A 12,464-nucleotide genomic window follows, 5' to 3' on the forward strand; every position below is an offset into this window, starting at 1 on the left:
TATCATTGTCTCTCTCATTCCCAGGAACTTTCATGTTTTGTGCTTGTCATTAGTCTTAAAATGCTGGAATTCAAAAATGCATGACACTAACACACTCTGAAAGTTCTGTCTGACTTCCACTACACTGTCCTTCCAGTTACTGTTTGTTCTGAAATGTGATTATGTGTTCTGAACTTGACTATGATCTCCATCTACAGTTCCTGTAGAGAATTACATATTAAGACACCTTTTAGAGGGTATGAAAGCACAAGTTGGAGGAAAGTTCTTTAATAAAACAAAATGGAAAAAAAGGCAACCAAACAAAAAAACTGACTTTACAAAAGCACAAAGGAAGTGTATTACTATATGAAGTCACATAGGAAAATTGAAAATTTGCATGTGTTTTCTTCTCTTTTCTATTTTCCCATCTCATTAGTTTCACTTCCTTTCTAAGATGACATCCAAAACAACATGACCTCCCACATATGTTTTTGTCCTTTTTAAAGGCATATGTAAGTTTTGTATTGTTAATCAAAATTTCAGTGATAGAAATCATGAGTTTTGCCTAACTACTCTATTAGAAACAACCAGTAAACAACCTTCTCAAGGACAACTAGTAAAATAGCAGCATTACATTAATTTGAATAACTGCAGGGGGATATGTTTGGCAGTGAAAATTTTGCCTCATGTTTCTGATTGAAGAGTCTCTTTCAATACAATCTCTGGAGATGCAAAACCCCACAAGGAGATTTTACAAAGCTAGAAACTTCAGGTCACATTAAAACTCATCCATGCTAGGAAAACTTGTGGCTGGAAGACCTTATTGGCAATACCTGAAATACCTAGTGCTGGGCAAGCTTAAAATGTTAGTGCCATTAATGGCACCTTGTGGAATATAGTGAAAGTATTAGAGAATAAAAATAAAATGACATCCAGATGTGATTGTATCTTCAGATAAAATTTTCCTAGAAGCATATGTTGTACTAAAGATATGCAAAAAATGTTTATGACCCAATGTTTAATTTCAATCTTGACTATTAGTTAATGTATTTAGAGGGGCTTGCATCTGTAATCCTCATTCATGTAATTTCTCCTTACATGAGATCCAACGAGCCCCTTTATCCCTGTATTTACACGGGTTACAGGAATTACTTGCAGCTGAACTGAATGAGTGTTTCAAGTCTTGTGTTCATTAGTTGTCCTGGCAGGTATTGCAGCTGACAGAGAAATGGAAAAGCTACACAAAAGCTCTAGTTCACCAAAAGACAAATGTCTGTCATACCAGGTACATTGGTTAGCAGACTTTATTTGAGTTAGAACCATCAAAAAACTCCTTGGGATATTTATGGGACAGTCAAGAACTGGTTAAGTCTCTAACTGGTATGAGTATAAATTATTTCTGTGTAGAAAATGAGATTTGAATGTTGAATTGTGTCTCTCTCCTGAAGATGGAGCTTTTAAAGGGCTGGGACAGCCAAAGGAAGCCAACTAATTCCCTGAGGAAGTGTACCTGCATATAGATAGGGTTCAATCAGCAAAACACAACTGCACATGCTGCATCGCTTAAAATATTTTAGGAATGAGCTGTGAAGAGGAGCTTTCAGTTTTTCAAATAATTTGAATGTCACCAATCATCAATGTTGGGAAATGTGGATGTCATCTTGAATTTTCTTCCAGATTTTTCTGTATTTGCTTATTTGTGTGTGCATTTCCTAGTTTGTTTTTCTTGATGAAGTGACAGTAACCTGATGATTTAGCATCATATGTATAATGAAGGCTATATAGAAAGATACTATATTAATGTAGCAATATAGTGATACTCCACTAAATTTTAGTATTTTGCTTTTTGCATAAAATCAAAGCCAAAGGAGATTATTTGAATGAAAAAGACAAAGCACTGACACTGATAGGTGCCTCATACTTCAGTCCTGCCAGATGAACCATCTCAAGTTTATCTCATCTGCATTTGGGTTCAGTCATAGGAGACACAATCCACACAAAAAGCCTAACAGTCCTGAATCTATCATCAAAGAACACAGTTTGAAAAGTTATGCGATTTTTAAAATATTCTATTTTTAGTTAATTTTATCTGAACTGATTTGCTTTGTTGTTAATATACACTCAACTTCTTCCCCAAGAGGGTGATACATAATTTCTGAGCTTTTCCATGCCAACTGATGCCATTGAGCATTTAGTTCCCCTTGAAGGCTAAAATCTATTTTTATACCCTAGAATAGCTGTAGTGTCTGGTTGTTATTTACCATAGATGTGAAACGTACCAAAGTGTGCACGGAATATGGTTTTTTATATTTATTTATTTAATTAATTAAAAATTTGGGGACAAACACAGGTATACACAGGCTATTTTAAAGATAAATGCGTCCTGAAAAAATGGTCTTTGAACGGCTGCTACTGAAAAATGCGTCCTTCCAAATGGTCTTTGAACAGCTGCTTTTTGATCACATCCAGCTGGTTAGTGCCAGCTAATCGCAGGAACTCAGCAAGGAATGGTACCCAAAGGGAAAGGAAGACACCGAAGGACGGAGCACAGCTTCAGGAAGATCTGAGCGAGAGGACCGTGTCTCAGTTTGGCGCTGAGGGCCGGCGGCGCTGAGGAGCAGCCCGGGTCGCCATTCACCCCTCAGGGCCGGGCCGGGCGCCCTGCACCAGCAGCCGCCGCGGGCTTTCCGCCGCTCCCCAGCAGGGGCCACGCGGCGCTCGGATTCTGTTCGGCTCCACCCGGAGCCGTTCGGCTCCTCCCAGCTCCTCCTGGTCTCGCTCGGCTCCGTTCGGCTCCTCCCGGTCTCACTCGGCTCCACTCGGCTCCTCCCGGCTCCTCCCGGTCTCGTTCGGCTCCTCCCAGCTCCTCCTGGTCTCGTTCGGCTCCTCCCGGCTCCGCCCAGCTCCTCCCGGTCGCGCTCGGCTCCGCTCGGCCCCCGGCCGTTCCCGCGCGGCCCCGCCCCGCGGTGACGCGCTCAGCGGGCGCCCGGCGGGAGCGCGGTGCCGGTGCCGCTCCCGCATCCACAGCCATGTTCCCGTCGACTCCCGCCCCGCCGCGGACCCCGGGCGGGTCGGCCCGCAGGCCCCTGGGCAGCGCCGCGCCCAGCCCTCTCTCCCGGCCCTGCGGCAAGAAGGGCCTGCCGGTCGTGGCGGCAGCCGCCTCCCCGGTGCTGTTCTCGCCGGCGGCGCGGAGGAGCGGCTCCCTCTCGGCGCGGTGAGTCCCGGCCCGGCCCGCTGTTGGGTGCCCGAGCCAGTGTGGGGTACATTATAGTTCTGTACACTGCACCACGTGTTCGGCGTTATGGATACCCCTTATTAGCTTTTGAATTCGCGGGTTCCGCAAATATGTCCCTGTGTGATACAAGTATGATATATGAAAATTCTAAGAACTTTCGTATTTATAAGGAAGATAAAATAGGCAAAGTTTAGGCATTTCACAGCCGCCCCTCTCCCCGGCTTCTTCCCCTGTCTTCTCCCTTCCATAGGGATCAAAACTGAGATAGTGCCTGAGCCAGTACTGATCAATTTCAGGCTTCATAATCTCTTTTCTTGGGAGCAGCTATTTGTTGTGTAGTTGAGATAAAGAGAATTGCCCATGTTCAGTTTTGGGGAACTTTTACTTCAAGCCTGCTTAATAATTTTTGCTAACTGGGTGCAAGGATTGTCCACTAGCTATGAATCAGCTTTTGCCATTTCACGCAGGGAGGTCTGAGACATCATTGTGAGGAGAAATAAAAGGAGGCGTTAACTTGTAAAAGCAGAGAAATTTGCCCACCTCATTGTGTTCAGAAGACAACACAGACATGGTGAATATCTTCATTCTGTAGATAACCAGAGTGTAGAGAAGTTGAACAGTGAGTTTGTTGCTGGTGGAGTAATGCATATTGAAAGTCTGTTCTTTAAAAATAAAGAATTTGATGACAGCTAGTGACTTGTAAGGAAGCCAGCAAGTTATTGCTGTAGGTGGTGTTCCCAGAGAAAGTATATTTATTTTACATAAATCTGTTTCTAAAGAGAGACTCATGAAGTAAATGTCTGCTGAAACTGATGAATAAATAATAAAAAGTTAACTGTAACTTTGTTTTGTTTAAGAGCAACTCCTACCAGAGTTATCCAGCTACCTACAGCAACTGAGACTATTAACTATGATGTTAAGGCTTTTGGATCCTCTCTGCCTGTTAAGGTTATGGAAGCCCTGAAGAAGGCTGATGGTAAGAACTGATGTTATTTTTCTCCATGAAAATTGACAGATGAGAGAATTCTTAATGTGTTGTTGATGCCATTGAAATGCTGATGTTACAGGGGAAGCTAAAATGTCTGTGCCTTGCTTTGAATCCAGCCTGGTTATCTATGTAACGATAATTATAATAATGCCCATATGGGTGTGAATCCATGATAATACCCTTCAGGTGCTGCTTATGCAATTAATTGTGAAAAAACAAAGGTATAAGGAAAGCTAATAGTAGATTTTTAGTAGCTTTTACTTATTGGTTCTTCCTTACCTTTCTTACTTGTTTTGATTTTGCTGTGTCCTAGAGTGGATGCTTAATATTTTTCTTTGTTTCAATTCCCATTTGTTATCTCTTCCAAGAGCCCTAGTGATGCAAACCTTTCCCTGAGGTCAAGAAATTGGTCTCCTGAACAATTTTTTCTCTGTGGATAAGTTTTTCCTTTATAGTAGATACAAGAGGAACCAAATATGTATGTTAAAAATAGTGTTAAAATTGTTGAGCGATTTACAAAGCTATTATAATCTACTCTAAATACATGGAAATGGGTTTTGGGGTTGTCTTCATTCTCAAAGGTTGAGGGTTTATCAAATGGATTTTTAAACTAGATGTAGTAATTTGATATGTTAATCACATAGATGGAAATTCTAACATGAAAACTAGTTTAATAGAAAATGTTTCTTATTTTCATGTAAGAATAAAAGTTTATTGGCTTAAACGTTACTCTACAGTGTTTTTAAAATCTGAATGCTTTAAAGAAGTTACTTTTTTATGTAGCTGATGACCAGCTGAGCGTTCAAGTGGATGAAAGTGGATGGGCCTGGCTTGTTCATAAGGAGAGGCTGATTATTTGGAAGATTGGTCAGTCTGCAGTAGCTAAGGTAACTAAAGGGTCAAGATGGAAAGTCTGTACTTTATAACTATTTCAACTATAGTTATGCAGTTATGGGGTTGGGTTTTTTTTCAGCTGGAGTTTGTCTGGTTTCCCCCAAAAAGCAGCAGGATTGATATGAAGTCATGCTCACAACAGTAACTGAAACTGAAGCTTTTGAGAGAGCTTATAATTTTTATATCCTTCTCTTCAGTTTTAATTTCACCTTGGCACTAAGATTAATTCTTCGTATTTTAGTAGGTGTGGCTCTTTGGTTGCATAGTCTTGATAAAGATATTTTGATAATTAAAATCTAGTTGATATGTTATGGATTGGTTTAGGTTATTCTGGGACCAATTTTCAATTTGTAACAAGCCCCAAAACCACGGTTCTTTTCAGAGGTTATGAGCATATGTTTCGCCTAGATTTCTTAGGTCAAGAATTTTTGTATCCCTCTGGACAGTACTTCTTTCAGCATCGTTTCAGTGATGGTCAGAGAAAAACAAAATCAAAGTTACAAAATCAGTTTCTTTCAGTCGGGACAATGTGTGTTCATTATGCAGGTCCTGCACTTACAGGGGAGTGTCAGGTGTACACATTCTGGCACCTGAAGAGATTGTTCAAGGGATTAAAATTTTTCTGGTTGTTTAACTTCCAGGGCATAGGGGAGTGAATGTTTCCTCTCTCTACCCTGTTAGTACCTAATAAATTCTCTCAAGCATTTCTAGTTTAATATTTTTTTAATGTCATATTAAGGAATAGTCAAATAATCCATTATTGTGATGTTGTGAGAAACACTCAGAAATAAGTAAAGAAAACGAGTGATATTTTAAAATTTCAAGATATTTTTTAGCTGTTTGCTGGTTGTGACAACCTTCTTGAAATTGTTTCATGACCTTTTTTTTTGGTTCTCATACAGTGTCTTGGTTAGTTGAAATGTAGTTTTTAGCAGGGTCAAAAAGTCCAAAGACTTTGAGGAATAAGTTCTTCCAGTCTCATATTTATTATGACATCTCTTTCTTTCTTCCAGTTATCTCTGTGCAAGGAATTGCAGCTGCCACCCAGTGACTTCCAATGGAGTTCTAGTTTAGCAGCTATATCTTGTCTCAGTTCTTCAGGTGAAGCACCTTCTCTTCAGGTGACCAAATTTTACATTTTAGTGTGTTTAAAAGTGTCATAAGAATAACTTCGAATATATCCTTTTTTGTGAAAAGGATATATTCAAAGTATTTGAAAACATTTGGTGGTATGCTATCTATTCAAAAGGTCAGGATTGATAGTTGGCAGTAAATATCTTTGAAGTAAACAAACTTCTGCTAGTCTTTTTAAATTGCACCTTGTGCATCCTATAGGATCAGATTAAATAATAGTTTTTCTAAGGATTACTTAAAAATGCAGTAAACTCAGAGGTGTTGTGTTAACAAACACCAGGGCAACAAAAATGGGGTCAGACCTAGTGCAGTTTAAATGCTGGCTAAAAACACTGTTCAGTGGATTAATTCCCAGTATCCATAGCTGAGAGGCAAACCCCAGCACCCTCCCTTGGCTGCTCTCTGTAAGGAATTTGACACTGGAAGGACAGACTTAATCTGTCTTGACTGATGAGTTTCCTAAGTGGTTTTTTCCCCGAGTTACTGTCTTGGAGGGTGAGGTTCAAAGATCAGTTGTGTTCTGAAAGTGTGTTAATGTGCCTGTTACTATCATTCATGAAAAGAACCTCTCATTTTCAGCTTAGGTTTCAGTTAATATATGTGATGCTCTGATAAAACTGGCTAAGAAGCTGTGCAGCACAGAATATGTAATACGATCTTTTCTTTTGATTTGTTGTTGTGTTACTCTTCCAGATGATAAAATGCAATCTTAGTATTTTGGGATTATCATATAAAACCTGAAATGTTCTGACTTACTTTAAGAGGAAGTAATACACCTAACCCTAAAGCTTTATTATATTTTTTGATTTCATCATTCTTTAACTTGTGGACTAAAAGTCAATGTCTAGTACAAAATTCGTTAGAAAAATCCTAGGAGCTCTATAACAATTCCCCTACAGTTCTTCTACTGTTCTGTGATTTTTACTTTTTTTTTAACAACCAGTTGATTAAGTACAATGCTTTTCTCTAAATCTCTACCTGAACAGTCTCTTGCTTCACACTTTTAATTTGGTATCTGTGATTTCCTGAGTTATATTGTAGGCCTATGCCTTTGAAAAGAAGAGCTGCCATGTGATTTCATATTTCTCTTAAGGACACTAGAGCAGTTTCTTTGCTAAATTATAGTCTGCATTTGAAGTCTTCCATAGTAGCTTTTAACTCTTGGCATCTCCACAGGCCCCTTTCTGTTTTACAGCTGTAAGTTATGTTTGCATTTCAGCAGCAGACCCTGAATTATCAGAAATAAGAACCAGTAGAAAGTGTTCAGTGGGAAAATAAGTGTGTATAACATTCCTTGCACTATTTAAGTTGTGCTGCAGAATATTTTTCTGATTCAGTTCCAGGTCTATCAGTGTGCATCCATGTGTATTTGCTACTTTGTCATGTCTTTGTCACCCACAGCCTTGATGTGTAAAATAAGTTAGAGCTGCAGTCTGATTGAGTATTATTATTATCATCATGATTATCATCTTGCCTGTTCTCTTAATTGCTTTTTCACTTCAAGTCTCTGGCAATAATGGTGGCTACCAGTGAAGGTTCTGTGCGCTACTGGCCCAATCTTGCACATGAAGGATCCTATACAGACACTTTCACAGACTTTGGAGGCTCTCTGTGCAGTTTCCTCACAGCAGTAAAGGTAAAACAGTATGAATTATATTAAAATACCAGTTTTATTCCTAATCTAAAGGTGGAAAAGTATGCTCTACTTTATTATTCTTAAATCTGCAATAAATGTCGTGCAGGTAACACTATTTTTTGTCATTAGGTTCCAATGATTATGTGAGAGTTTAGTTCTGTTTATTAACTGAAATGGAATTTCATAGATAAAGATGTTACATAAAGCTAAGAAAATGAGTCTCTGCCAGTGCCATGTACCGATGAGATGTTTGTCTTTTTCTAAGGATGCCTTGTGTCTTGTTCAGCATTTACCCATATAAGCTGTCTTAAGGCATTTTAGCTGACAGTAGAGTTTTCTAGAACGTGATTTTTATTCTTTTTATTGTAGTTGCTTTTTTTAATGTAGTTGCTTTCTGTTTTTTTAGGGGGGAAGCTTTATTTTATCATCTTCCAGAGGTCAGCTAGTCCGGTTGATACCTGATAGTTCTGGCAAGATTCACCAACACGCCCTGCCACAGGGGCAGGGCATGTTTTCTGGAATTGGTAGAAAGGTTTCTTCTTTCCTGGGTATATTGTCTCCTGGAAGTGATGCAGTGGTAAGCTTGAGAAGCATTCATCTTCTTTAATTTCTCTTTGTAATTTCTAGCCTGTCTTTAAGAAAGGAAAAAAAAAAGATTGTATAAAGGTGTGTGATGACAAAAAACACATTACTCTCTCAGCTCATTTATGTTACTTATATTTCTTTGAAATTTGAAACAAAAACAGAAACCAAATAAATCTGTATGTTTTTTGAAGGCAAATGCTGGCTTATTCTTTAGATCTGAATAAAAGGAGACTTCAGAATTGTAGTCCTTCCTGGGGAATATGCAATTGTTGCATGTCCTGCCCCTTTCTAGTGATAGCCACATTACTAATTGAAGAAACCAGCCTGTAATTCTTTTCTGATTTAGCACTGCCGAGGGTTGATGATTGGCTTGAGTTTTGCCAATGAACTCCACAGAAGTCGGCAGGAAGTACAAGAAATGTATTTAGTGTAGATGTTCTTTTATCTATAAAATAAGACTTCTCTTGGAAGTTATTATAATACTCATCTTGAGTGCAGCTTCTGTAGATTGCCCAAGGAAGGGACTCTTTTTGTGGACTAAGGTGGTTTAGATTATTCTACCCAAATATTCAGGCTTTCCTTTAACTTTTTTAGCTTTTTCATTTTTTAAATGCAGATTTCTAGTGTTCTTTGGGATAGAGAGAGATCAAGCTTTTACATGCTGACAAGTTCAAATCTAAACAAATGGGAGATTGATGATTCATCAGAACGTTACATTCTCAGCTGGGATATCAACAGGATCCTGAAAGAACATATTACAGATGCAATTTGGGTAAGTCAGCCCAACTGGAAAGAGTTAGTGTGTTTGTTTCAATTGATAGCCTGTTTATATTCAGTTACACAACAGCTGTATTTCTTTTTTTAGGGATCTGAAAGTAACTATGAAGATATTAAAGGAGGAGTAAATATACAATACATGGATTTGCAACAGAATCGGTAAGGAAGTACACTTGCATCTGGTAAGACCTTCATTACTGAGATAAATCTATTCTGTTTTCCTGCAAAAACTTCATGTAAGGAATTGCAATTTAATTTTACTGGAGTGGAACTGTTGATAAAATAAGCACCTTATATCAGGTAATTAGGTTATCCTATATTTCATGCTATCATCTTTTTAGCTTTACACACCCTTTACCTGATAATAATTCCCTTTACATTTTTTACTGTCATTTTATCAGGATTGTGTATTTGTTTTGTCTTGAGTTTACAAAAACAAAAAGTAAGCAACTGTAACTTGTTCCAGCAGATGCAGAGAATTTAGTATCTCTTGCATTTGAATTAATTATATGAAATTACAACTGACTTGGTTCAGTTTTGTACTCCAATATGAATACTGTTAATAAAGTAACTTGGAAGAACAAAAAGCACAGTTTTTCTTTCTAAAAGAATAAAAGATTGAACAATATCTAGTTGAGATTGTAGTTAGAATTTTATTTTTTTTGAGTGATAATTTTTGAGCAAGTAAAACATGTAATAATCATCTCTCAATGGTGTGGTGTCTGTTGTTGAACAGTGATGGGCTGGTCATACTTGCTGCAGCGTGGCATCCTGGAGATCGTCCGTGTCTTGTCTACTACACTCTGATAACAGTAGAAGATAAAGGCTGTCAGATGTCTGATGATGTTGTTGTGGAGGTCACACAGTATAATCCAACTTTTCAGGTATGCTGATGGAGGTTCTGATACCAATTTAAGATTAAGTTCAGAGTCAGGTTTTTGTCTAAAGGAAAATTGGCTTCCATTGGAAGTATGTATTTGTAATACTCTGAGGAAAATGTGTACCAGCATCTCTTAATGTTTAATACTAACTGTATGAAAAGTTTGTGCTTTGCATTTTAAGTTATAAGATAAAACCCTCAAAAATAAGTGTAATCTGATTTTTTAAAATTTTTGTGCTGTCTTTGAAAGTTTCTACGGAGTGATTTTATCCTATACTCTTGTAATCCATTTAGAACAGATCTCAAACTCTGAGACTCTTGTTGTTGGACACAGAATTATGAGATCTCTTTTTTGGTCCTTGCTGGGCAGCTGGCTTGCTCAGAGGGGAGGACATTGGTTGTGTGTGGAGTACATTGTTTGGCTGTGTGTTCTAGAAGCATAAACCTGGGGATTAGATTGCTTTGGTAAACTTCTTCCACTCTTCCCTCTCTCCCCACTGTCTGTAATGGCATCTTAAAGCTCAAAGGTGGAAGAAGAGTGTGAAAACTGTTGAGTAATTGATCTGTTTACTTACCTCTCCATGTGAAATTATCAAGAATATAATGCATATGAAAGGGGGAAAAACCCCACGATCTAAAATTTTAGGGCAAATTGAAAGTGATTTTGTTTGGTTTTTTAGATTGTAAGTTACATCCATACCTCATTGTTAAAAACCAAAACAAGTTCAGGAGCATGGATTAGCATTTAAAATTTTAAACATTTAAGGGATTGATTACATGTGTGATATTGTCTGTATTCATCACTTCCAGTCAGAAGATGAAGTGTTGTGCTGCCTGGTAGTCCCAGATTACTTCAGCCATGCTGCTTACCTTTACAAGGAAGATGAAGTGTTTGCTTGTTCCACTGGAACTGGCAGAATTTCCTTAGCACAGGAAAAAATCATATTTGGCATACAAGGTAACTTGCTGTGGAGGGAAATCACATTTTTTTGGTACGTCTTGATTCAATATTTTCACGGTATTTAGATATCTCAGAGAGCAGTGTCATACTTGTGCTCCTTTATTAAATGTTTCAAGGTGAGAATGTCTCTTGAGTGTATGGAGAAGTGCTGATGTGACAGCCAGTCACGTTGTAACTCTAGTGTTTCAAATGAAAATGAAGCAGATCCCTGTTCTTGGTATATGAAAGGATGGGAGATTTTGCTTGTGGGGCTTTTTCCTTGCTTTTTCTCTTTCCAACGTTCACTGTGGGTTGATATTTTTCCTTGAAGTTAACTCAGTGCCAGATGTCTCTAGGTATGTCATCCGTGACCTTCAGAGGTGTTTTCAAGTATGGCAGGAGCATCAGTCCTTAGGCAGAATTTGAATTAACTGAATCTTGAAGTTTTTCTTTGTTTCTTCTCATTTCTTTCCTTTTTTTTAACACTTGCAGTATCTGGAAGTCTACATCTAGAGTAGCAAATAGTTCCACAATTTTTCTAAGTCGAGTTCAGTTATCAATTACTGTTGGTTTATTGATGACAAAAGTAAATAATTGTTTATGAAACTCTTAGGTGTTGGCCTTTAAATAAAGTGGTAATTATGTGCTTGCTTTTTTTCCCCTCTCCTTATTTCAGGAGATAGTATTTTAGGAGCAGGTTCCTGTAATAGCCTTCCCATCTTCTTTGCCAAAAAAAGTGGACTTGTCACTATCTTGTCCAGGGAAAATATTTCTGTGCTTCCTGAAGACCTGGAAGATGCCCTGTCCTCTTCTATTGCTGGACCAAGAAGTGAGGTAATGGTTATTTGCTTGCCTGTTGAAAACAGGGTACAAATAAAGTGGTTTTTTATTTTTGAATTTTCACTGTGGAAATCTTTGCTTGTTTGTGTTTAAAACTTTTTTTTTAAATAGAAATTCAAACACTTGTAATGAAGGCAGTTTTCAAAACAAAAATTTTTACATCTGCCAGTTTGAGTAGCTTTTTTTGGTTTTGTTTGTTTCACACTTGAGGTTTCCATGAAATTTGCATTTTTTCCTTATAGGTGTGTTGCTGTCAATCACTAGGCCTAATATAACACTATAATCAGTTGTTATTATTAACTGATATTTTAGTGGAAGTCCTTTGTGTGACTGGGCTGATGAAACTGTGTTTTTCTTAACAAACTAGTTTCTAGTTTAGTTTGTCTGCAGTTAAACTGTTTTTGTGTGTGATAGTTCTCAGGAATACCTTTTGAATCCTGTCAAAAATGGTGGGTTTGAATCTTCAAATAATTATCATTAAAAATCAGATGGGCAGAGTAAGTTGGTGTAAGTTCCTTTGCAGGTGGTGTGAATTTTGGTCAAATCTCTGTGTGACTTTCATTATAACCTGTCTTA

General features: G+C 38.0%; 1 protein-coding gene across 2 annotated transcripts in view; it reads left to right on the forward strand.

Annotated features, from left to right (window-relative positions):
- Window positions 1-2,974: 2,974 nt before the first annotated feature.
- The window catches only part of NUP133 (nucleoporin 133), a 29,864-nt gene continuing 20,374 nt past the window's right edge, over window positions 2,975-12,464 (forward strand). For both annotated transcript variants that reach the window (XM_054280361.1, XM_054280362.1), the window contains exons 1-11: window positions 2,975-3,193; window positions 4,072-4,190; window positions 4,986-5,089; window positions 6,110-6,217; window positions 7,735-7,866; window positions 8,273-8,443; window positions 9,068-9,223; window positions 9,317-9,387; window positions 9,965-10,112; window positions 10,919-11,066; window positions 11,725-11,882. In XM_054280361.1, the coding sequence (XP_054136336.1) occupies window positions 3,009-3,193; window positions 4,072-4,190; window positions 4,986-5,089; window positions 6,110-6,217; window positions 7,735-7,866; window positions 8,273-8,443; window positions 9,068-9,223; window positions 9,317-9,387; window positions 9,965-10,112; window positions 10,919-11,066; window positions 11,725-11,882 (1,500 nt within the window). In that variant the 5' untranslated portion in view covers window positions 2,975-3,008. The remainder of the gene's footprint in view (window positions 3,194-4,071; window positions 4,191-4,985; window positions 5,090-6,109; window positions 6,218-7,734; window positions 7,867-8,272; window positions 8,444-9,067; window positions 9,224-9,316; window positions 9,388-9,964; window positions 10,113-10,918; window positions 11,067-11,724; window positions 11,883-12,464) is intronic.

This window comes from Melozone crissalis, unplaced genomic scaffold, assembly GCF_028551555.1.
Source record: "Melozone crissalis strain CALT ecotype California unplaced genomic scaffold, PUWL_Pcris_2 ptg000027l_1, whole genome shotgun sequence".
NCBI classification, from domain to species: domain Eukaryota; kingdom Metazoa; phylum Chordata; class Aves; order Passeriformes; family Passerellidae; genus Melozone; species Melozone crissalis.